The sequence below is a fragment of the Bos indicus genome, chromosome 4, assembly GCF_029378745.1.
Source record: "Bos indicus isolate NIAB-ARS_2022 breed Sahiwal x Tharparkar chromosome 4, NIAB-ARS_B.indTharparkar_mat_pri_1.0, whole genome shotgun sequence".
Taxonomy (NCBI): domain Eukaryota; kingdom Metazoa; phylum Chordata; class Mammalia; order Artiodactyla; family Bovidae; genus Bos; species Bos indicus.
In genome coordinates this window covers 64,722,577-64,749,229 of record NC_091763.1, presented here as the reverse complement: position 1 = coordinate 64,749,229, position 26,653 = coordinate 64,722,577, and the positions used below count along the sequence as shown (strand labels likewise).

General features: G+C 42.9%; 1 protein-coding gene across 7 annotated transcripts in view; it reads right to left on the bottom strand.

Moving 5' to 3' along the window:
• Positions 1-26,653, bottom strand: part of PDE1C (phosphodiesterase 1C) — a 622,941-nt gene that overhangs the window by 302,776 nt on the left and 293,512 nt on the right. Inside the window, exons 1-3 of one of the 7 annotated variants that reach the window (XM_019958802.2) lie at positions 22,783-24,855; positions 22,078-22,180; positions 1,770-1,796 (exon numbers count right to left, since the gene is read on the bottom strand). The exons of 5 other annotated variants lie outside the window; for them this stretch is intronic. In XM_019958802.2, the coding sequence (XP_019814361.1) occupies positions 1,770-1,796; positions 22,078-22,178 (128 nt within the window). In that variant the 5' untranslated portion in view covers positions 22,179-22,180; positions 22,783-24,855. Of the gene's footprint in view, positions 1-1,769; positions 1,797-22,077; positions 22,717-22,782; positions 24,856-26,653 lie in introns of those variants that run through there. One more of the 7 variants, XM_070787868.1, reaches the window with a different exon arrangement.

The window sequence follows — 26,653 nt, the reverse complement described above, 5'->3', positions numbered from 1 at the left end:
GCAGTGCAAATGAAGACTCAATCTTGTACATGGGTCCTATATCCCCAGCAGCCCTGGATGACACCAGGTACGTCAGATCCAAGACACCCAGACAAGTCCTTCCTGAATTCCTGACCTACAAAATCACGAGCAAAGTAAAACCTTTGTTCTAATCCATAAGAGTGGTGATAGATTAGCAGACATGGATCTATTTCATATGAGGATAGGTATGTGATTAAAAACAGAAGAGCTCAAACCATGCCTCTATTAATTTGCACTTCACTTCAACAAAGCTAATAAGCTAAAATCAGTCTTTTCTTTACATTGACATCAAAATGCAACAGTGTTCATGTGAGATATGCAAAAATATGCTTTCCTCAAAAGTTGACATAGTAATTTGAAGCCTGACAGGTTTGAGCAGGTCTCCTGTAAAACTCCCTCTTACCTGTCTATTTATCTCCCCTTAACATAAAATTGAGGCAACACTGAAACATCTTATACCCCTAGTTAACTACATGTAAAAATGATAAATTACCTTTTACTACTGACAACTATTATGCCCTCTAATCTAAGTGATTAATTTACACCATTCTTAGTGGTTCAAATGCAATCACTACCCTGAGCCTGATGAACCTGAACAAGACCAAATTATTGGCCATCTTTATAAGCTTATTAATAGTACAGCACCCCTCTAGGAAACTTTAAAGTTTTAGTTCATTTTCTCTCAATGAATGTGTACCTCCTCACAAATGATGACACCACTACTTTGGATTACTGACTTTATTTAGAAACCATAGGACATAGGAGCCTCTACGATGAGATGAGACTCTCTAGAAAAGGTCATATTACAGTCATCTTCTGAAGGTAATACTATTTTTAAAAGACTTTTTTTATTTTTATGTATTTCTTTTTGGCTGCACTGGGTCTTCATTGCTGTATGCAGGCTTTCTCTAATTGCAGCAAGTGGGGGCTACCTCTCTGGTTATGGTGCATTGGCTTAGTTGCTCTGCATGTCCCCTGCACTGGCAAGTGGATTCTTAACCCCTGACCCACCAAAGAAGCCCTGAAAGTACCATTGTTGAAACCTACTGGAAGATTTTAATTGCAACAGTAATTTTTTATCTCACGTAACCTGTTTAAAGTCACAATACCAAAGTCAATTAATGAAAACCAGACACTAGCTTTTTAGACTGAGCCGTAGGCTTCTATTGCTTGGCAAATAAAAGACCTAAGAGGCTCTATTTCTATGGAATGTGCTTTCCAAACTCTTCGCAATAAAACAGAGTAATGGAGGGTGATGATAGATGATATTCTACTTTAAATTACCCTTTTTATGGTTAAATCAAAAGACTGCCCTTAAGGAATCTGTATCTATGTTTTGAGCTCAATAGCATTTTGTCAGCAAATCAGCCTAGGAGAATCCAAAACCTGAACATGCATTTGAAGACCTTTCTGTGCTCCCATCCATAAACCTTGACACACTCGCCCTCAGCCCAGCCCCACTCTGGTCAAGGTTTAGTAAAATCACTGGATAGTTCAGCAGTAATGAGTTTTTAAGCAACTGGACCCACTCTTATGTGCGGGTATACACTTACTGTGCCACACCAAATGACTGCAATCAATTTTTAATTGCAGCAACAGTAACAACTAGAAGATAAAGCAGGCAACTCACTGAGAAGGAACCAAGACTCTTTATTACAATGAATGTCCATCATGAGCTTGACTTGTGAAGAACCGTGACACAGAGGAGTCAACCAACCAGCTCCCCTTTCTCAGAGAGACGCTCTTACCTCTGGGACGTTTTCTTATATTTCCTCCTGTGGGAAAAGAAGCATAAACACAGATCAGAAGAGAGTTTGCTGCAGGTGGTAGGTGAGAAAAAGCTTCAGTGGGGATGGACACAGAGGTGATCAACTGTACAAAGTTCTCTCTGTGAGGCCGGTGGATCTCAAAGCCCACTTAAAAGTTCTGTGTTACAGAATGTTGAGCTTGAATGCATAGAACCACAGTCTTGGCAGTTACACACAGCATCCCCAGAGGATGTTCCGCCCTTTCCCCTCTGAGGGCACTGTAGCATCTTGGTTGAGATCAGACCTTAAAGACAGCAAGAACCAGGTTCAAATCTCAGCCCTTCAGCAGGTTCATGGGGTTGTTGAGGAATAAGTGAGCAGACACTTGCAAAGCATGTCTTATACCTGGCATATTAAATGGTCAATAACTATTAGCTATTCGTACTGTCATTATTGTTACTATTATTCCCATCAGCTTGTAATGAAGTCTCTTTAAAGATTTGCCTTTTAAAATATAAATGTGTAATCATGCAACTAGACCATAAGATCAGACATAAGGTCTTCACAGAAGGAAGGAGTAAGGGAGAGGACAATGGGAATGTCTAAAAGCAAAAGTGGTGAGAGCAGCATCAGGAACTTGCTACTTACTGGCTCAGCTGTGAGCTCGGTCCCCCAGAAAAACAAGTCCCAGGAAGCACAGTGGCTGGAGGTCTACTCCACCACTCCTATTTACGTTCCTCATTTAGCCAGGGGCAAATCCTTTGGGCATGGGGCTTCTCAATCTATCAGAGGGAGGTTACATCTGCCCTGTCTCTCTTACCTGGGTCATTGTGGCATTCAAGGAGGAAATGGCCATAAAAGTTTATTTTCCAATGTATCCCAATGTTTTTCATGTTTATGTCAACTTTTGTAGATTTCAAAGACCCTCAAAAGAGTTTTAGAAGACTCTTTACTGGAGGGTACTGGAGGAAAAGAAGTGGTAAGAGAGGAAAATGCACCTCCCAGGAGCATCTCCAGGAAGGGCAACGCTTCCCAGTTGTCCCTGGGTCCACACCAACATTCCCATTACAGTCACTGCACCAGGAAGCCAAGCCACTGATTTGCTAATAGAACTGTAAGTTGCACATGCTTTTAAAAAAAAAAAAAAAGGCACAGACGTGTCAAATTCAGAATCCCTACAACCTATGACACTTTGTTCAAATGAAAACATATATGACGATGTGACATGTTAAATGAAGTAAGCCATGTATGGCACCAAACCCACAGTGTGATCTTGACCTGATATGTACAAAGAAAACACACCAGAGTGATAACCATGAGCCCAGGGTATTGAATCACTACTTTTATTTTTACTTGCATTAATTTTCTATATTTTCTATTTAAATGAGCATTTCTATTTTCAATGAGCATTAAATGAGGTTGCAATTAGAAAAAAATGTATAAAATATTCACACACCTACATACACAGTCACATATACAGATATACATATCTATAGGATGAACACAGAAATATTTCCACGTTTGAATTATAACATATAGGTAGGAAAGAAGATCAACTAACAGTTGACCTAATGAGTTTGGCTTGGGGTTTAGAGTAAACTACCTGTGTTCCGATCTTGGCTGTGCCACTCAGCTCTACAGTGTTGGACCATATATTTGACCCCTCTGAGCTTCAGTTTCTTCATCTGTAAAATGGGAATAATCAGAGCACCTCTCTCAAGACTTTACAGTGAGAAATAAAGATCACCCACCTGAATTTCAGCTCCCCAAAGGCAGATTTTTTATATGCCTCTCCACTGTATCCCTGGAGAAGGCAATGGCACCCCACTCCAGTACTCCTGCCTGGAAAATCCCATGGATGGAGGAGCCTGCTAGGCTGCAGTCCATGGGGTCGCTAAGAGTTGGACACAACTGAGCAACTTCACTTTGACTTTTCACTTCCATGCATTGGAGAGGGAAATGGCAGCCCACTCCAGTGTTCTTGCCTGGAGAATCCCAGGGATGGGGGAGCCTGGTGGGCTGATGTCTATGGGATTGCACAGAGTCGGACACGACTGAGGCAACTTAGCGGCGGCAGCAGCAGCCACTGTATCCCATCACTTAAAACAATGTTTTGCACTCCCTCCAAAAACTGTGATGAATGTGCACTGACCATCCTAGACACCCCTCTCCAGCAGTGACAGCTCACACTCACCAGGCAGTAACAAGGGCAGAGGTTTCATCTACAGGCACAGAGCACAGTGACCCGTGGGTGTGACCCGCGCCCTGGAACCTCGTTAGAACTGCTGTCTGACAAACCGAGCTATGAAGTGTTTGGCAAGACTGGAAAATAACCCACTGAAAGTGTGCAAGGACCGAAGGTAAGGGGACACTCAGACCAGATGGATTCCCCTGGTTCCCACCCAGAAACTCAACTAGTTCTATCAACAAAGGGCATCTTCAGAGGCCAGAAGAAGACAACCTTTGCTACTGGCTTCCACAGAACTCTCCCAGCATCTGCAAAGGACCACATACCAACACCACTGAGAACCCTGAGAGCATCAAAATGGACAAAAATAAGAAAAGCTTCCATTTTCAGCAACTACTAGTAACAAACACTTAACATATATCACTGCTGCTGCTGCTGCCAGGCAGAAGGCAAGAACACTGGAGTGGGTTGCCATTTCCTTCTCCAATGCATGAAAGTGAAAAGTGAAAGTGAAGTCGCTCAGTCGTGTCCAACTCTTAGCGACCCCATGGACTGCAGCCTACCAGGCTCCTCCGTCCATGGGATTTTCCAGGCAAGAGTACTGGAGTGGGGTGCCACTGCCTTCTCCGACATGTATCACTAATCCTCATAATAACCCTGCTAAGATCCACTCTCTGAAAGAATGTGAATTCTAAAAAAGGAAATTAAGACATGTTACCAAAAGTGTTACTCTGTTATAACAACCAAGACTGAGACATGGCTCAGGAAGCTTCGGCAAAGAGGTAGTTTTGATGGACTGGGGCAGGGGTGGCGGTGGCGGTGGAGGAGGGTTGGGGTGGACAGAGTTCAACAATGAGAAATATGTAAGAACGTGGGGCAAGCAGGTGAGGAGGGTATGCCTGGTGGCCTCAAACCAGCTCACCTCAGCCAGATTCGAAAGCAGATAGCAGGTTCTAAATCTAAAAAGTGCTCAAAACAAAGCTAATCAAGAAAAGTAATAAAGAAAAAAGAGGACACCAGAGAGAAGGCAGCTCACCTCTTACATCACTCTGTGGAAAGGTGATAGGGCTCTGGAATGTGATAAACCTGGTTCAAAACCCAACTTCTCCCTCGCTAACTGAGACTCAGACAAGCTCAACACTAAAGCAAGCTTTAGCCTCCACATCTCTAAAATGGGAAGAATGAGCTCAGAGAATATAGTGTATTGAATTACCCGGCACAGTGCATGCCATGTAAGGGCCATTCTAAAAGGTTTAGGACCCTTTGCCCCTCATTTTCAGTTTCTTGAGCCTAGGGGTCCTGTCATAGGGCTCACTGTATCTATCCCAAGGGTGTGCACATCAACCAGCACATGTTGGCATGCAACAAATGTCTGCTGGCAAAATAAATAAATCATCTGTAGCTGTCACCCACAACTACCAAAATATGGGTTGTGCCTTTGGTAGACCCAAAAAAGAGAGACCAAAAATCTGATTTTCAGTCCAACTCACCTCCCTGACACGCACTCCCCACCATCATCAATGCATTCCTGAACTCACACATTCTGAAGTTCTCCCTTCCCATTTTGTCCCATTTAGACAGACAGCTCCCTCATCAAAAGAGACCCAACCCAAACAGTGTCCTCTTACACTGGAGCTAAAAGGTCACTGCTTAAACACAAAAGAAAATACAGATCTATGGAAACTGCTCTACTCAAGATCCTACTCACTGATCATCTTGACTCAGCAAGATGGTGAGGCCTGAGTCCTATGCTTTCAGCTGAGAGCTGAAAACCTTCCTCCTGAAAACCTTCTAGGGCCTCCCACACTGGATCATCCCTTTTGTGTGTTCCATGGTGACTGAGCTCATCTGTTACACTGATGGCAAGATCGATGGCTTGTCCAGTATCTGCTAATGGTTCCCTCTTGCCTAACGTGGTGCTTAACAAATGACAAGTGCTCAATACACTGATGCTGTGTGAATGAGTGGATTTATCAAGACACTAACCAAAATGTTTTCTTTCTACTCATTTTTCTTCTGTTCAGTGATAATTCACTATAAGCAGTGAGGACATCTACCACAGACATGGTTTTCTACACACAGGAGAAATGCAATGAGAGAAGGCCTGTGAGGTGGACAGTGGTGGGATGCTCACAATTGTTGAGCACCTCCTCTGTTCCTTGTCTGTTACCTAAATTAACTCACTTTGACCTCCAACAGACCTTAGGAGATTAATGTCACTTTATAGTTGATGGAAGGGATGCCCAATGGTTCAGCAGGTAAAGAATCTGCCTATAGTGCAGGAGATGCAGGTTCAATCCCTGGGTCAGGAAGATCCCCTAGAGAAGGAAATGGTAACTGACTCCAGTATTCATGCCTGGGAAATCCCAGGGACAGAGGAGCCTGGAGGGCTACAGTCCAAAGAGTCACAGAGTCAGACATGACAGAGTGACTAAGCATACACACATACTTGATGGAAATGAGGCTCAGAGAGTTTAAGTAACTTGACTAAGGATACAGAATCCTGAACCGATTGAGATAGAAAGCAAACTCTGAAGCCCTCCAAGAAAACTGAGGAAATTAGTCAAAGAAGTCAAAAAATGCCTGGAGGAAACTCAGACACTAGACAAACAAAGCCGACAATAGAAATGTACTGGGCTCTTCCATCCAAATGCAGGAAATGAGCTGGATTAAAAACTGGTTTATTCTTGGCCTTTTGTTTTTAAGAACTTCAACAGAATTTGCCCCGAAAGACAAAGGAAAGGTTTTTAAATGTTTTGTTTTGGTTTCTCAAACTTAAATTTATAATTTTTTGAAAATTAATACATCAGAAGTCCCAAGATTCAGGTAGCTAGACTAAGCTGATTCAGACCACAGAGAATGACCAAGCTGCTGTGCTCTGGAATCTGGGCAGAGTAGGGGATGGAGAGAGCACAGCCCCACACCGAGGCAGAAGGCAGGACGTCTTCATGAGGCCAGACTGAGGAAACTGCATCCATGAAAGTCTGGACCACTTTGCAAGCTCTGTTCCCCGGAATGCACTCTACCTTACTCACATACACACACACATGGCATTGGTCGTTTGTTTATTTATTTGTTTAAGGAGAGGCATTATGGCATAGTGCTTGAGATCACTTACCTAAGCTAAATCCCTTCTCCGACTTACTGTGTCCAATAAGCTATGTGACCTTTGGCAACTTACATCACTTTCACAACCACCAGTCTCCTTATCTGTTAGATTTGGGTAACAGTAATGTGCACTTCACAGGCTGATGTGAGAGATGAATGTAGTAGTGGGTGTAAAACATTCAGCACAGTGCCAGACATCCAGTAAATGTTCAAGCGCAAGTCAGCTGCTATATTTATAAGAAGAGTATCACAAAACTAATAATGATATAATTTCATAGGTTTCCAAATTTTGTTTGGAAAAAGAAAAGTCTTTCATTGATTAGAAAATTTAAAATAAAAAAAAGTTTAAGATTGTTTTCTAAAGTAGAAAAACTGAATACTCCCAATTCTCCACATTTTAGAACAGCTGGGCCACAAAGAAAGCAAGTGCTAATCTCAGTCCTACTAAGGGGAGAAGGAACTAAATCCTTGCCCGGCTCTCTGTGTTCGCCCATGCCTACGGGAGCCTGCAGGCTGTTCATCCTGACACCCATCCAGCAGTGGTCCCTGTTAGCCTAGCAGATCCACACACTTTCCTCTAATGTCAAAGCTGGATCATTGCTCAGAAAGAAAGGGAAAAGGAAAAAAAAAAGGAAGAAAAGCTAAGCATTTAGGAACTAGACACTATGATAATCTTTAGAAATATCTAAAATTATCTTTTAAGAAAAAACCCTTTTTATTGATAATTCCCGAAAGGCTAAAGCCCAGTGAGTTGCTTACACAGACTCCCTAAGCATCCTCTAGAAGTTACAACTAAGCACAGAGATATCATGCTATAACTAGAATCAATGGTGGACCATATCCGTTCACCTGCTAGGCAAATTAAAAGACTCCTGGTCTTCACTGAAAAATCAGTATTTGTTTAAGTCTGGAATGTTGCTATGGAACTGTGGATTGCCTGAGAAGTATCAAATAGTGTATACATGTTACGTGTACAGGCAGGTGTACAGAACAGGGGAAGTGATGAGCTCCCCTGGCAGCCTTCAGTCCCCTTACGTCCAGCTGAGCACATTCTGACAAGTGGCTACCGAGGCAGGAGCAATACCAAAAATCAAAGAGCACTGACCCCCAATATTTAAAAAGCTTCCTTAAAGCTGTCCATGACTGTGTCATCTAGATCCTTAACTTCTAGAATATTGTAAAAGGTTCCTTAAAGCTGTCCATGACTGTGTCATCTAGACCCTTAACTTCTAGAATATTGTAAAAGGTTCCTTAAAGCTGTCCATGACTGTGTCATCTAGATCCTTAACTTCTAGAATATTGTAAAAGGTTCCTTAAAGCTGTCCATGACTGTGTCATCTAGATCCTTAACTTCTAGAATATTGTAAAAGGTTCCTTAAAGCTGTCCATGACTGTGTCATCTAGATCCTTAACTTCTAGAATATTGTAAAAGGTTCCTTAAAGCTGTCCATGACTGTGTCATCTAGATCCTTAACTTCTAGAATATTGTAAAAGGTTCCTTAAAGCTGTCCATGACTGTGTCATCTAGACCCTTAACTTCTAGAATATTGTAAAAGGTTCCTTAAAGCTGTCCCTGACTGTGTCATCTAGACCCTTAACTTCTAGACCTTGAACTTCATTTTACCTCTCTTGGACCCAGTCAGAGAGAGAAGGGATGAAACTAGGCCAACTTAAGGAGTGGTTCCAGCCACAGTAAACACAGTAAAGTAGAGCCAAAAGCCCAGTAGACTCAGCAAGGAAATAACAAGAAACAAGGAGTGGGGAGAGCGAGGATGCTTTTAAAGAGCTTTGTTTGCTTTTTGGTAGCTAGGAGTTTCCAAAGTACTGGACACACCCACAACCACATGTAAGTTTCACATACTTCAAAGTCAAACAGAGGACCTGGGAATCCTTCCTGATAGCCTGGGTGAGTGAGAGCCAATTAAGCATTGAGGTTAAATCATGAAGTGCCTGGCAGTCTCACTTTTTTAAAGTGAGTATCTCTGAGTAAGAGCCATATGGTTACTGCAATAATGAGGTTTATAAATAGGCTTAATATTCAAACAATCTGGCTTAGGAAAACCAAAACTTGTGCTTAGGCTCCAGGTTGACAGCAAGATACCTCCCAGTTGAACACAAGAAGGTTTTCTGGTCTGGGAAATTTAATACGCAACAACTCCACATGCATGGTGAGAATTCCAGTTCTGCCTGAAATCTTCTCTGGGGTTTCTGGGCAATAATGACTCACACTGCTCCAGATCCCATCAGATTCCATCTCCATCCTTCCTTACTGAGATCACTACTGCTACTGATACACAAACAGCTTTGGAGATTTTGGTTCTCAGGCCTCAGTTCCCTCAAGGGAGAGGAGATTGGGGGACAGACTCAGAAATAAAAAGCACACAGCAAGACTCAGGGAATTAAATACACATTCTCACAAGTTCAGGTCACGTGTGGCTCATTCGTGGGAAAGTGGACTGGGATAAAATGCCACAAATACCCGTGAAAGAAGCAAGGACCTGCGTGATCATCTGATCCTCTGGTTTTGTTTTTTAGTGGCATATGGGGTACAGACTTAGCAGAACTGGATATCCCCAGAAAACTCCACTGAATCTGTCTTAAACTATTTGTACAGACTACATTAGATGTTGCTGAAAATGGAAGGCCCTTGACATTTCTTCTCATTTCTACCAGTGATTTCATATTACCTGATACCCATGTTAAAACCTAGATTTGCAAAGCTATATATTCTAATTGCTTAACGGATTTTCCCATTTTTTATTTTTTAATGTAATTTTATTTTGATCTTCCTTGTTGCTTTATTACTTTGTAAAATTTTATTTATTTATGACCATACCACTCAGCACATGGGACCTTAGTTCCCCAACCAGGGATTGAACTCCCATCCCCTGCAGTGGAAGCACAGAATCCTAACCACTGGACCACCAGGGAAGTCCTCCCATATTTTTAACAAGTAAATACCAATGAGGGGAAAAAAAAAAAAAAAAAAATATATATATATATATATACATGTGTGTGTACGTATATATATATATATATATATCTCAATCTCCTGGCACATTCAAGCAGACTATTTGAGGGGAGAAGGAGAAAAAGATATTAGAGAAAGTGAGTCTTTCTTCTCTTACTCGCTCAAATATTTCTTAACTGATAAGCTATAGGATGAAAAACCATGTGGGCAATGATTCTATTTTCCTGCTCTGTCAAAGATCCAAGGCAGAACAAAAAATAATGAAATGACATAAACTCACTTTCACCTGGAATAACCCAACAATTAGGAAAGATTTGTTTCTGCTTCAATTTTCTAAAGAATTTTTCTGCCAGATTGTCTATTGGGGAAAATTGTCCTATAGATTCATACTCTTTCATTTAGGGCTCTTAGAAAGTTAAGATAATGTTTGGGGACAGCAACTCCCAAAGTATAGAATTCCAGTATGTTTAAACTAGTGATGAGATCAAAGTCAAATGAAGGAAACCTTCAAGAGAGTGGTTTGGGGTTGAGGATGGTGAATCAGAAAACTGAGAGCATATTCATCTGAAACAGATCTGTGCATAAGATACTCAATGTTTAACTCATTTCTGGGAGCAAATGTGTTTCTATCTAGTTCTGGCTTGGTTGTGGCAAAAAGAGAAATCTCTAAAGAGAAGATTTAGTTTAAACTACACGACCCCCAGTGGCTCAGTGGTCAAGAACTCACCTGCAATACAGGAAACAGGAGACATGGGTTTGATCCCTGGGAAGATCCCCTGGAGGAGGGCATGGCAACCCACTCCAGTATTCTTGCCAGGAAAATCCCATGGACAGAGGAGCCTGGAGGGCTGCAGTCCATGGGGTTGTAAAGAGTCAGACACGGCTGAAGCCACTGAGCATGCACGCGTTGTGCATGCGAGAGTGCACATGCACACACACACACACACACACACACAGACCCCACAGGAAGTCCCATCTATACCAGCAACAACTCACAGTCACTCCACACAATCCCCAAGGCGCCCACATTCTCACAGGCCTGTGTCTTCATCGCTCCCCGTCCCCAGCCCCATCATTTGCCTGCAGACAGCTGTTGAGACACAAATATCCAAATCTCCTGGTCATGCCTGCTTCTCTCCTGGGCCTGGGTTAAAAATTCAGCACTCAGATTACTGTCTAACAGGCCCCAAAATATGATCCCTCCCAAAAGAAAGCTGAAACCTTCCTCTGAAAAGCATTATTTGTGAGCAGATCAAGCACTGTTTCCCTCTAGCTTAACATCCACTGCTTACAGCTGTGCAGTGAGCCCATCAGTGGCACCAGTGAAAAAATATAGAAAGGCTGTTAGAAAAAGAAAACAGAAAGTAAATGCCACACTTGTAGATGTCCAAACAGTACTTTTTTGCATAAGTGATCTATCCCTCCATTCACATATTTACTTACACTTACAGTGTTCTAAGTACAGTAAAACTGTGTGGGTGGGAATGGGAGAGATTTTTGTGACCTCCTTCCTGGAAGCCTGTCTCCTGCTTAGATAAACATCAATGAGAAAAGCTGAAAACAAAAATATTTCTTAGTATCTGTGACGACACTGCCAGAAGGGAGATAAATCCAAAGGATTGAGACCAAATCTCACTCTGCAGATATAGTCCTGAAACCGGAGGAGGGGTGGGTTTTTAATTGAATTATCCAGAGAGATGCTTGAATTTTCTACTCTATTTTTCCCATGTAGATTTAGCCAGAACAAAAATGTATCTTCTGCCAAATTTAACTTCAGAGGCCAGTCTAATGTTTTTTAAGCCTTTCCTATCTACTCCTGTAGCACTCTTTCCGTCTTCCTCCCACCTTGTTATCATAACCTGCTCCTGGCAGAAAGCAGCTGTTGGTCATTTATAATTTCAGGTGAATGTTAAGTCAATACAACAGCTCCTTGAAAGCAGAAGTCCTTGTTTCCTCCAAAATCTTCTCTCACAATAGAATCATCTAGAGAAGGCTCCTGTCTGGACATACACTCTACAAATTTCAGCAATTTAAACATGGCAAAAGTAAGGTCAATGCTCAAATTACAGGGGAAAAAAGCCCACTCACCTACCAGATGCACTTCTAGAGACCACTCAGAGCTCCGCAGTCAACCGAATGAATAGGTTGAGCATTCAAACTAAATTCTCCTCAGCCACAGTTACCTTCACTGAAACTATTCAGACTCCCAGAAACAACTGCTTTGAACAGTTCTTCCATTTTTTTAACCATGACTAATTTCAGTCAGTGGTTTCATAGGCAGAATGGCAGTTCTAAACATTTATGAGGCGTGATTTACAATGTGCTGTGTGTGCTCAGTCGCTCAGTCGTGTCTAACAATTTGCAACCCCATGGCATATAGCCCGCCAGGCTCCTCAGTTCATGGAATTTTCCAGGCAAGAATACTGGAGTATATCGCCATTTCCTACTCCAGGGTATCTTCCTGACCCAGGAATCGAACCTATGTCTCCTGCATTGGCAGGCAGATTCTTTACCACTACACCCCCTGGGAAGCCCTGATTTACAATAATTCACCCTTATATTTCACGAATCAGCTACAAAGGATGTTGTTCATGAAAATGTTTATAGTTTCTCATAGTAACAGACCAGGCTCCAAGTAACAGCCTAGAATCTCTGCTGCTCTGCTCTGCTAAGTCGCTTCAGTCGTGTCTGACTCTATGCAACCCCATAGACGGCAGTCCACCAGGCTTCCCCATCCCTGGGATTCTCCAGGCAAGGACACTGGGATGGGTTGCCATTTCCTTCTCCAATGCATGAAAGTGAAAAGTGAAAGTGAAGTCGCTCAGTCGTGTCCAACTCTTAGCGACCCCATGGACTGCAGCCTACCAGGCTCCGCCATCCATGGGATTTTCCAGGCAAGAGAATAGTATAGTAAATATAAAATATTGGAGGGGGGGTAATTTAAAGACTTTTAAGACCTCTTAGCATATTAAAAAGCAGAGACATTACTTTGCCAACAAAGGTCCATCTAATCAAGGCTATGGTTTTTCCAGTAGTCATGTATGGATGTGAAGAAGGCTGAGCACCGAAGAATTGATGCTTTTGAACTGTGGTGTTGGAGAAGACTCTTGAGAGTCCCTTGGACTGCAAGGAGATCCAACCTGTCCATTCTAAAGGAGATCAGTCCTGGGTGTCCTTTGGAAGGAAAGATGCTAAAGCGGAAACTCCAGTACTTTGGCTACCTCATGCAAATAGTTGACTCACTGGAAAAGACTCTGATGCTGGGAGGGATTGGGGGCAGGAGGAGAAGGGGACGACAGAGGATGAGATGGCTGGATGGCATCACCGAATCGATGGACATGAGTTTGAGTGAACTCCAGGAGTTGGTGATGGACAGGGAGGCCTGGCATGCTGTGATTCATGGGGTCGCAGAGAGTTGGACACGACTGAGCGACTGAACTGAACTGAACTGAACTGAAGACCTCTTAGAGCCATCCTCAGACAAGACTCAGAGAAGTAGAGAAAAAAAAAGGGGGGGGATATTAATCTGAATTTGAACTACTAAAACACATCGGGGAGTAGTTTTAATATTAGTAGACTAATATTCCACTGCTAGATTTATTCAGTGTCTCTAAAGTGTAGGAAAAGCCTTGGTTATTTAAGAATTTTGGGTGTTTGGAATCTGGATAAATAGTATTTAATGTTCTTTGGATGTCCAATAGTGACTTTCAGCCAAAATACATCCTCAAGTTGATTTTCATGCTTCTAGTGGCCTCAAGGGAAAGGAAAGCTATATTTTAATTGAACATTGAATACTGGGTCCCTGCAATAGGCCTTTGGAAGGGAGTGGAAAAGAATGGTGGGGGGACCACTTCTGGATGGCTTCCCAGGTGGCACTAATGGTAAAGAACCCACCTGCCAACACAGGAGACATAAGAGACACAGGTTTGATCCCTAGATCAGGAAGATCTGCAGTAAGAAATGGCAACCCATTCCAGTATTCTTGCCTGGAAATTTTCATGGGTAGAGGAGCCTGATAGGCTATAGACCCTGGGGTCACAGAGAGTCGGATACGACTGAAACAAATTAGCAGGCAAAGAGCTGTCAGGAAAAGGGCCATGAATGAGGCCGAGGTGATGTGAAGGGTGAGCACTATCGCAGAACTTTGGGTGCTCCAAGAGTCAGAGGCCCAGTGTGTGTGCCACAAGACACCTTGGGAGCAGCAGCACAAGGCTGCACCCACTGGACAAGCCTATACAACAGGATGGCCTCCTGCAGGGTGTAGGGAGCTCCATCCACCCAGCCAAGCTCCACCAGACCCTTCTGCAGGGGGCAGGCTCCAAGCTCCTAGCCTCACTGCCTGGTTCACGCCCAGCAGTCCCCACAAGGTCCAAGACAAGAGCCTCATTCCATTTGGTTTCCTGAGTCATGGTCTCTTTCTGCCTTTAAAATAGCAGAAACGACCCCACCTAGCCCCCAGGTTTCTGTCTTTGCTGCAAATCCATGTTGTAATGGACATGACACTATCAGTCAATACAAGGGATCTTAAGCAAAGCCATATAAATGTGCCTCACGTTTAATCATTATTTTTCTTAGTCGTCCCTCCAAAAGCTATGAGGTGGGTCATGTGAGCACGTTCCCTCCGTAAGAGGAAACAGGAACCAAGGAAAATGAACCAAAGAAAACTGAAGACAGAAAATGGAGCTAGAAATGAAGAAATCTCTCTGCTTAGGGCTACTTCTCAAAAGACAGAGGCTGTAGAGCCATCAAAATAATAAACACTTGGTTGCAAAATACTGAGTTGTAATTAGCTAGTGCTATGCTGAGTTGCTCAGTTGTGTCTGACTCTTTGCAACCCCATGGACTGTAGCGCACCGGACTCCTCTGTCCTTGGGGATTCTCCAGGCAGGAATACTGGCGTGGGTTGCCATGCCCTTCTCCAGGGGATCTTCCCTACCCAGGGATCGAACCTAGGTCTCCTGCACTGAAGGTGGATTCTTTACAGTCTGAGCCACCAGGGAAGCCCAATTAGCTAGTAAGTTAGCACAACCAAATTATGACAAGCAAGTGACGATGTACTAATATATTGTATTAGTATTCAAGTATAGAAATTTTCATTCTAAATTTAAGAATCTACTTAACCCTTTTTGATATTCACCTCTTTCTCCCCTTCCATATACATTAAGGACATAATTCAGGGAGATAATCCATCTTTATTAGGAGAAAAAAGATTCAAAAACAGTCCCTCAAACACAAATGTCTTCCTTCTCTAAATCCTAGGACATTGTGTCAATGTCATTTATCCAGCAATTAATTTTTTTTTGTCCATACTTTGTCTTTTTTTTTTTAACTTTTCACCCCAAAAAGAATTGTCTTGTCTCCTTAACTAGACTATAAGTTTCCCAAAAGCAGGGCTTTTTTTCTAATATTTTCATATCTCTTCTGAAGCTCCTAATATCCAATATATAATAGCAATCCAATAAAAATATGCTGAACTTTCTGACATTTGCAATTAAATGGGAGAGTGGAAGGCCCAATTAATACCCTAAAATATGTAATCTGTGGGAAATAAACAACAATTTTTAACATTATTCTTTTGGATTTGCTTTATTAGTGAGATTCAGATGAAGCCCCTCTTCCCTGTTCATCTCTTTGCAAGGCTTTAACTCACAACTATAACTCTCAGACCTTAGGCTCCAGGCCAGAGGTCTCTCCATGTTTTCTAGGCTGTTATTACTAACAGCTGCTTGGACCTTCCAAAGATGGTCCAAGTTCACCATATCTAAATCCAAATGTATCATTCTGTGCATCCAAGCCCACGCTTCTCTCTGTGGTCTCTAACAAGGCAAAGACATCAAACTCACTAAGACATATGAGGCAAAACAAACTTGGAAGACAACTTCTCTCTCTTTCTTTCTCTCTGCTCTTTTCTAGTGTCAAAGATGCCTCCTATTCTTTCCTCCTTGGTGGTACTACCATCACTGAAGAATCTTCTCCAACTCATCTCCAGGCCTCAAGTCTCTTCTCCAATCTGTTCTCCAGACTTCTTCCAGAATAGCCATCTTAAAATTCAAATCTCCTTTTGTTACCCTCTAGCTTAAAGTCTCTTAACACTGCCTTAGAACTTAAGGAATAAAATGTAAAGTCCTTGAAATTACATGCATCCCAAAAAAAGATTCTCTGAAAGATGAATGGAGAGTGACCGGAAAACATTTGTATGTGTGTATAATGTGCTCAAATGGCAAACCATTCAATATTCTTGCCTGGAAAATCTCATAGACAAAGTAGCCTGGAGGGCTACGGTCTATAAGGTCGCAAAGAATCCGACACGACTGAAACAGCTTAGCACACACACACAATGTATGCAAATACCTGCCTCCTTAAACTATGAGCATGTATAGTTTTGAATAAACCAAAAATAAATTTTTTAAAAATTCCATGTGTCACTGCCTGGCCCCTGCCTTCCTTTCCAATTTTATCCCTCCCTCCTCCCATCCCTCTGTACCTTGGCACACTGTTACCTCCACTTACTAGCTTTATCTATCCCTCAATATTGTACTTGATGAGCTGCCAGAGGATACCTCACAGTTACCTTTTAAAGAAAAATATCTAAGGTCTTACACAGGGAGGGTAACCCTGTTTCTTGGACAGCTGATGGACCAGGGACCAATGTGGGGGCCCACTGCCTCCAAGGTGAGCTGGGAGATTTCCGTCCAATAGCTCCATGTTGAATGACTGCAACTAGACTCAAAAGCACTCTCTCCCTTGGGATTACAGTAAAAGGTGAGCACAGGGAAAGGCACTGAACTCAGGCTGTATTCCTAGTAAGTAGGCACAGCTTCTCCAGTGGTCCATAAAAACAGCTCAGAATTCTGAGCTGATTTATTCTGGACTGACTGGATGACTCCCTGTTTTCCTTATGTCACTGCAAAAGGCTAACATGAATGAAAGAAATCTGTGCGTGTTTCCTCCTCGTGACTCCAAGGACTCTGCTCACATTGTCGGCAGCTCACTGCTCACACCTTCTCTGGCCCTCCCAGGAGGAAGTGGCTCCCCGCACATCCCTTTGTAACTACAGTCAACACTTCCAGGTGTTCATCTCTTTAGCTATAGCCTTATAGCTTATCTACTTTGGCATATCCAGAGTTTATCAAAGTAACTGGCACATAATAGATTCTCAGTAAATGTTAAGTGACTAAACTTCTGAACAGCTGCCTGACCATTGATGACCCTATTTTAAAAAAATGTCAGATGAGTAGAAAGAAAATACAGAATGAGAAGGCTTTATTAAATGAGAAATATGAAACCAAAGATCTGGGCATCTTTGCCTACGGATCCCCCCGCTACCCCCTGGCCTACTTTTGATGTATAGTTTGGAAAAGTCACTTAAGTTCTCTGTACCTCAGTGGGGTTTTAGTGAAGACTTTCAGAGACCCCAAACTCAAAGGAGTCTAAGCAGGAACAGAGCCTGATGGATTCATGTAGCTGGGACAGCAGACTGAACCAGATAAACAACTGTAGGAATGGGGAAATGTGGGAGCAGACCCAGGGATTTTCATTCCTTCTTCTCCCCTCTGCTTCTCTGTAAGTGTTGGCCTGTCTCCAATCATTGAAACGTCCTCTCCATGCAGTAAGAAATGAACCCAGCAGCAACCACCAGGAGAACCCAGAAAAAGGCAAAGCAGCACTCTCCCTTGGCCAATAGAGAATCTCAGTGGAGGACTCTACTGCTTGGGTTCTGTGCCACACTTGAGAATGACCACTGTTGGCAGAAAGGCAAAAATTCAATGATTGGCCAATCTGGCATCTTGAGCCCATGGGGACCCGGGAGCAGGGAGTAGGCAAAGGAGTGAGGGGACAGGGTCTACTGCCATAATGGGGGGCGGGGTGGTGGGGGGGGAAGCATGCTGAATAGACAGAAACAATAATTCCAGTCTGTGACCCTAATAACCATACATTTGGGGAAACTTCAGTAACCAAAACAGACCCCCAAAATACTATACCTTCATGAAACTTGTATTTTAGTTGGAAGAAAGAGACAATAAACATAAGAAATCATACCTCCATTTATATTCATAATACTATTTTAGATAATGTGAAAAAAGCATCAATCATCTTCACAGAGTATTATGTAAGCATAACATTTATTTTATTGACTACCTCATAGTTGGGCAAAACAAATACACAATGGCTTAATTACCATTGTGACAATAAATGCCAAAAAATAAGTGAAACCTGTTCTCTTGCCCTCAATTTAAAAAAAAGAGAGAGAGAGAGCACCCTTTTGTCATCATATAACAAGACAAACTCTTGGTTGGGACCCAAGGTACAAGTTATGACTCAAACCCAGAGCACCGTGAGGCTCCCCCTCATCACCAGAGGAAGCAAGTGCACTCATCATGTTTTCCCTGACTGGAAGATTCTCTAACAAAACAGCCATTGGGTGGGGCCCTTAACAATTCGACCCACACTCCTACAGAGGAAAGAGCAAGACAACAGCACTTGGGGGACAGCTCAGGAAACAGAAACACTCACACAAAAAGGCTCTTCTCAGAAACACAAGACGACAGCACCCCCCTGACAGATGTAATTAAGAAGGCTCAGGTGTAGAGTGTGTGTTCCCTTCCGGCTTGGAGAGATGTGAGCATGTGTAGGAGAGGGCTATGGGGGCTGCTGAGGAACATCGCCCCCTCCTGGAACCACAGATGGCCTCCACACAGTGGTGGGCAGCACCGCCCTCAAGGGAAGAGGGAGTTGTCATAATAAACACCAGGGCTTGCAGGGTTTTGTCATCTCAGCGGTGGCAGATAGTGCTTAAAATTCACTTTTCCAATATTTGATGTACTATTAGTATGCGGAGGATGTTACAAGGTTAGATTAAGAGTTCTTCCTAATTCTTTCCTAGAGAAATACGTCAAACAGTCCTAGCTTTCAAATATGTATTGGTAATTTACTACAGACCCCATAGTATTTGTAGGCACTGGAGATACTTCAGTAACCAAAACAGACCAAAAAAAAAAAAAAAAAAGAACTATGTCCTCAGGGAACATATATTTTAGTTGGAGGAAGTAAACATAACAAATAAACATATAGTGTCAAGATAGTGAAACATGCTAAAGAAAAAAGTAGAGTGCAGAAAGGGGGATGTGTGGGGCTTATAATATATAGAGGATCATCCCCTATATTCTCTGCACTGTAGATTCTTGGCAATAATCCTCTTGCTGCTGGTAAAGACCACTCCAGACCAGTGCAGAAAAGAGGAGAGATAAGGGGAGGAAACAAGAGAACCTAGCTAAATGTAAGCCTTGGCCTTCCCAACTTTCCACCTTAGTTTAGATTCCTGTGCCCAACCTGGGCAATGATGTTAATTAAACCCACCACCCATCTAGTTCATGAACTATTGTGTTGATAGTATCATGTGACCTATAAGCTTATAATCTTCATTTTCAATATTGAAAAGTTTACCTCTGAGTCTTCATGCTTCTTTCATCACATATTGAGTAAGTACCTACTATGTACCAAACCTTGTTCTAGGCACTAGAGGTTACAGCAGTGAGCAAGACATGCACGGTCACCACCCTAAAGAACTTGCATTTTAATTGAGGAGATGAAAAATTCAAAAATTGATTCAATAAGCAAGATACTTAGAAGAAGGAGACAGATGCCAGTGAACAGTCCAGGCAGGAGATGATCAAGTCCTGAACTTAGATGGCTCTCAAATGAGCTGAACCAAATTCCTGACTATCTCTGGTCATGTATAAAGCCCCTACTATAGGGTATCATGATAATAAATTGGTGTAAATATCCAACTATGGCTATTGAGTCTTTCTAAAATGTGGAAGAGCAGCTTCTTTTCTCTTATTGTTAATGCACTGTGCAGACAGATAGATACACATCTTCCCATCTTCTAATGTTTCTATTTTGTTAACTGCAGAAGTGTTATTCCAAGTTGTGTAAAAAATCATGTGCTTTGGTCTCCAGAATCTTTAGCAACTTATTATAGCACTACTGTTTTATTTTGAAGTGGTAGTAAGAACCATAACAGTAGTAAAAAAATAATCTCATAACAATAGTAACATGTCCTTTTTCAAATTAGAATGTGAAGTTACAGATCTCCTGGGACTGCTGCTGAGCAGGATGTTTCAGCAGGAAGGGTAAAAAGAGAGGGACTCAAAAACACATGCTTGGAAAAGAATCAACCCACACCTTTTATGTTCAAAAGTACAGAGTGCTGGGTAAACATGAGACATGAAAACAAAAATGCAGATACATCACACCCCAACAATCTGGGGAGAGAAGCCTAACTGATGAAACAGAGCAAGTTACGAGACAGTGTGTTCATTCCAAGCTCCAATGACTTGTTCATATAAATTTCCCATCTCAGCCTGGCTGATTTGCCCAAACCCTCTACTCCAACCTGAGTAGCTCTGTTGAGTTGGTTGAAACTGTAAAGCAGCCTAAGAGAAGCAGTTTCTGAGTATGTGCACATGAGTCCCTCCTACTGGGATGGCAAGGAGACCAGCTTGACAACACCTTCACACTGGATATACCAGGGACCCAGACTTTGTGGATGCGACAAACTTTCTGTGTGCTGACCCTCAGTATGATGAGATGGGATGTTCATTATGTAGGACGTGAACTTGTAAACACCTCTGTGAAAGAGGTGCTGCATTGCATGCATCTCAACTGTTGGAAGAGCCTGCCAGCCAAAAAGACAAGATTTCCACATAAGTTTACAGCCTCTGCTTGCAGCAGCCAAACAATCCAAAACTCATGCTACGTGGCATGGTTTCCCATTTAGATCAATGGCAATGAAACTCACTCTATTACTGATGGAAGGGCTCTTACAAAGTTCACTTTAAATAGGGATGCCTTAAAGAAACACCTATCTTACTGCTTTCCTTTAGAAACTCTGAATATCCTGGTTGGAATACAGTCTCCCCCAAGATGAAGATAACTCAGATCAGTGCCTTTCTGTTTTGTTTTGGGGTATGTGTGTGTGTGTACGTGCACAGGCATACGCGTGTGCTTTCAAAAACATACCTACAGCAAACAACTACGAACGAGCTGGTTTTCCTATCACTGCCCTTGGTAGGAACAGAGTATCTGGAGAATATACTTGGAGAAAACCTTTTTTTTTTTTAATCTGCACTAGATATTTGATGGCAAATATCTGGTGGTTATGGAAGGTATCTTTGGAACCTACCAGGTCAATTGAGAAGCAAGCTGTAACCGTACAGCTGTCACTATAGCTTCCTGACTGGGATAACCAGCAGTTCATTGTTTAAGAAATCTTTTCACAGAAAAAAAAAAAACATGTACTTTCAGATCACTTCTCCTCAGTACCCAAGAACAGGCAGAACCCAATGAAGTGAATGAAATTCAGAGATAACTGTCCCTCAGTCCAGCTAGAACTCTGGCCACCATATTGAAAACAAATGACCTATTTCAGTGTTCAGATCTTGCTAGGAAACTCCAATATTGTTTCTGAACCCTACTGTCTCCAAAAACAGCCCTTCCTTCCAGTAACTCTTTTCCTGCTAGAAAGAATCCTAAGAAAATATCTGAAGTTGCAGTAGGCTAGGGAGAGGAAGAGGAAGATTTAACAGCCAGAAAGCATATTGAATTTGAACTGTTGGTAAGTTCTTGGACCACCTGCCAAGGTGTCTGCAAGCATTTTCCAGAGAACAACTCTTCCTTTGATTAAAAATCTGTGATCTGAGTCCCCAAACTTTTCTCCCCTGATCAATTTTAAAAGAAAAAGAAATATTTCCATGAATATTGAGCTATACTGTAAGTGAAATCTAAGGACATCTCCCCTTCCCTAAAGAAAGCATGACTTGGAAACAGCAAGGCATTCTACAGCACTCAGAAAGACACGTCTCATTGTTGAAAGAAAGGCAGCAGTGACTGTAATTAACTAGGAAGCGGTTGTGGAACTTCTCCCGCTGTATTTAAAGGGCCGTGTAGGAGTGAGGGTGAGCAGTCGTGACCGGGGCTGTGTAGTTAAAATACAGATGAGAGAGGGAAATGGGGCAAGAGAAGTAAACAGGTTTACTTACAGCCCTCGGAGCCGAAGCCAGATTTTCTCGATCTGTTCGGGTTGCAGGTATTTCAGAGAGTTGCTCTCAAATTCTTCAATCTCCTTGGTGGGCGACTCCATAGCTGCAGGTTATCACACTGGGAGTGAGGCCCGAGTGAGTTTGGGCTGTCCCTCCCGCCTCCTCGCCCAGTCCAGCCCTCTAGCTCCAGCCCGGCGCCGCGCGTCTGCCGCACTTTCTGCGTGCGCTCCCCTTTCTGCGCCCCCGAAATCCCGGCTTAAAGCGGGCCGGAGAGCCGGCGACCCTGGGCCCAGATGCCCCCCGGAGGCAGCTGCGGGAACCCGCTCCCGGGCTAGTGCCAAGGGTAGGAATTGTGCTTTTGCTCTAGGGGAAAGCACCTCGGACCAACTCGTATTCTTTTTTTTTTTTTTTTTTGTCCTCAAACACAAAGCCGCGGGAGCGAACCGTGTGGCAGCTGGATTGGAGGGGAAAGGGAGGACCCAGAAGGGAAGAGAGGCGGCGAGGATGGAGAAAGTGAGAAGGGGAAAGCGGGGAGAGGGATGAGCCCAGAAGGAGCCAGCGCGGGGCCGGTCTGTCTGAGCCTGAGGCCGCACACCCTGGCTGCGCCAGCGCCCCCTGCCCTGGGGCGCCCCGAGGCTCCCCCTCCCGGTCCCTCTCTCCCTGCCCCGCTGCCTTCGCGCCCCTTCTCTGTTTTCTGTCACTTACCAGCAGCTCTGCTGACAAGCGAGAAAACTGACAACTGCGAAGAGTCGTCTGCGAGCGCGCAGGGACCGGCGTCAGGTCTGGCACCCGCGGGCGCGAAGGGAGGGGCGCGCGGAGCACTGCCGTCTGCGGGGCACAAGCTCGCGGGGCTCCAGCCCCGCACCCGGAGACCCGCGCGCGCCAGGGCTGCCCGCCGCGGCGCAGGGCCCCCAGCCCCGCGTGCCGATGGCTCCCGGAGCCCGCACAAAATGAATAGCACGGCTCCACACTCGGAAATCCCAGGAAACCGAGGTCTGTGTCCTCCCCGGCGGCTGGTGGGGCAAACAGCCAAGGTGAGGTTCCGCGGAGTTCGTGCTTGGAGCTTTCATTCACAGCGCTCACTTCCACGCCTGCCAGAGAGCCGGTTCCATTTTGAAATATTAAAGCAGTTGACAGGGACTAAAGTAACCACACATCACACTTAGAAAGTCTCGATATATTCTTCCTCCCCGCCGCCAAAAAATGGTGTGAAAAAAGGAAAATATAAACAAAAGTAAGGCGATAGTAGTTTCCACTGACAGACTCTCAAAGGGTCCCTGCAGGGCTGTGCTGGGCAGATGCTGACAGTGGAGAGGAGTTTCAGCTCAGGAGGCTACAACTCAGTATCTGAGTCCCCCGAGGTCATTCACAATGTCAACAAAGTGAATTGCTCAAACAGAATGGGATCAGGTATGCAGTAAGGGGAGGAGGGAAAGAAGGGAAAGTCGCTCAGTCGTGTCTTTTCGACTCTTTTCGACCCTACGGACTCTACAGTCCATGGAATTCTCCAGGCCAGAATACTGGAGAGGGTATCCTTTCCCTTCTCCAGGGGATCGTCCCAACCCAATGATCGAACCCAGGTGTCCTGCATTGCAGACGGATTCTTTACCAGCTGAGCCACAAGGGGAGGCGGGAGGTGGGATTCAAAAAGAGACCAAAGAGAAAAAGAGACTCTGACAATTTGATTTCAGCCCTGACGTCACAGACTGGTGGTCAAACTCCCTTCTAAATGCAGCCACCATCACTTCCCAGGGGCCATGTCAAACCTGGGACTCAGGGCTCCTGAGATTCAAGACACAGCTTGCCCCCATAATGGTATTTTCCTCCACTGGCAGTTAATGATTCTTCTAGTTACACTCCCAGTATTCTTTTTCTGTCCATCAGATATTTGCCTGCTTCTCAAAATTAAGATAAATGTAAAGGTGAGAACTAGCTTTTCTCCATTGCTCAAGTAAAATTCCATTCAAGTGGCCTTGATAAAGAAAAATGTAAGAGTGTTTAAATCCTAAATGCTCATCCATTGGGAAGTGGGCATTTATTTTCCAGAAATTAGAGTTAAGAGTGATGAGGATGGCATGGCTGGCCCCATTCATTCCAGTGGAAAAGGTATCTGCTTCAAGGTGAGATGACAGAACTTTTTGACTGAAAAGGACTCACACACTCACCTACAACAATCTTAAGTCACTTCATTAAACTTGGTCCTTAAGGAGTTTCTGGAAGCACTTACAGTTCCACTGAGTTAAAGGCAAAGATGGCATTAAGCAGTCAACATATTAACATAAAATTCATTTACCTAAATGAAACCAATTTACTCACCCAATGTCACCAAGCACAGAACAATGACCTGGTGGAATCGGACATTAAGAGGTTATTTTAATGACTTGTCTGGGGGATACAAAACAGTGTATGATACCCAAATGGAGTTCCCATCAGACTGTATACCTTGGGCAACCTGCTATCATAATATGGAAGCATAGTAATGATAATTGTTGTTGTTGTTAAGTCGCCTCAGTCGTGTCCGACTCTGTGCAATCCCATAGACAGCAGCCCACCAGGCTCCCCAGTCCCTGGGATTCTCCAGGCAAGAACACCGGAGTGGGTTGCCATTTCCTTCTCCAATGCATGAAAGTGAAAAGGAAAAGTGAAGTCTGCTCAGTCGTGTCCTACTCTTCATGACCCCATGCACTGCAGCCTACCAGGCTCTTCCGTCCGTATATTAGTGAGCATATATTGAAACTTTCTATGGTCCCAACCCTGTTCTAAGGGCTCTACACTCACATAATACCAACAACAATATTATAAAGAAAATGCTATTATTATCTCCAATTTATAGTAGAAAACTGAAGCACAAGGAGGTTGTCTAAACCTACCAGGAAAACTGAACTGGAAAAGGCCAGAGTTTGAGTTATGACTCATTACCTTATCCAATACAAAACTGTCCCCTTCACAGGATCCCATTTTCCACATCTTTAAAGAATTTATGCAAAAAGTTTTTTATGTCTGTTTCACCTTTATGATTCTATGAGGTCATCTGGAGAGAACTGGGGAGAAGAAATGCTGAAAAGAAAGATGCATATTGCTGAATACATACTTTAACTACATCATGGTTTCTCCAAGGGCTGGCCTAGAAAGAAAGGATAGAAGGGAATTTAAAAGGATGATACTCAGTTTCCTGCCATCCACCATATTTATGACTTTTTCTTTGTTACTGGGATGTTAATCAAGTCAGAGAAAAGCAAATTTTGGAAGAAAAAGGAAAGAAATAACCTTTCACTTTTAAGTAAGCTAATCAGAGAAGGAGGACCAAAAATAGTCTTTATAAGTTTGTGGAGCATGATTTTGTTTCATTTTAGAAAAGTTTTAAAAAAGTAAACATGTATGAGAAAGTTAATAAGGACATAACGACCCAGAGGGATGGTATGGGGAGGGAGGAGGGAGGAGGGTTCAGGATGGGGAACACATATATACCTGTGGCGGATTCATTTTGATATTTGGCAAAACTAATACAATTATGTAAAGTTTAAAAATAAAATAAAATTAAAAAAAATAAAATAAGGACATAACTTTATTTTAGAGCCAAAGTAGTTTTTGGAGCTGGGGAAACCTTAAAGATAATCTAATTTAGATTATCTTCAAATTCTTTAAGCAATAGAATATTTTATTTCAAATTAATACTTATAAGGGATTTTAATACATACCTCAGATTTAAAAAGTAAAGAAAGAGCTACTCTTGTTGAATGGGGAAGTAGAGTAATTAGTTCTCAGGGTCAAAGCCCACCTCTGCCTTTTCGATATTCCATCTCTGAGTAACCAATGCTCCCACTTCACAGATGAGAAAACTGAGGTCAAAGTACCATAAAACACCTCAGGATTCCTTGCTTCTCATTGAAGGCTCTTTCTAAACCACATCAGAAAGAATTCATCCTCTCTCTGCCTGCAAAATATTGCTACTTTTGGATACACTATGTTATTATGTTACTCAGATTTTGTTGTCTCTTTATCTATCACAGACAGGGTATGCTTGCATGCTGTAGCAACACAACATTACAAGCTACAATTTCCACTGGCAACCTTGCTTTGGAGGTCAGTTTCCATGGCAACTTCCTCTCCAAGCTTTTTGAATAAGACCTTTTAGGAAATCTTATATGGTAAAACATCATTAATTAAACATAGATGTGCATATATACATAAATATACATAACATATATATACATACATATAATTGCCAACTTAATAATTCACCAAATCAACCTACCCAAGGAGGTGAAAGACTTACACTCAAAAAGACACTGATGAAAAAACTAAATATGACACAAACAGATGGAACATATACTGTGTTCTTGGTTTGGAAGAATCAGTATTATTAAAATGACTATACTACCCAAGGCAATCTACAGACTCAATTCTATCCCTATAAAAATATCAATGGTATTTTTCACAGAACTAGAACAAATAAATTTAAAATTTGTATGGAAACACAAAAGTCCCTGAATAGCCAAAACAGTCTTGAGAAAGAACAGAGCTGGAGGAATCATGCTCCCTGACTTCACACAATCTGACAGTAATCAAAAGCCAC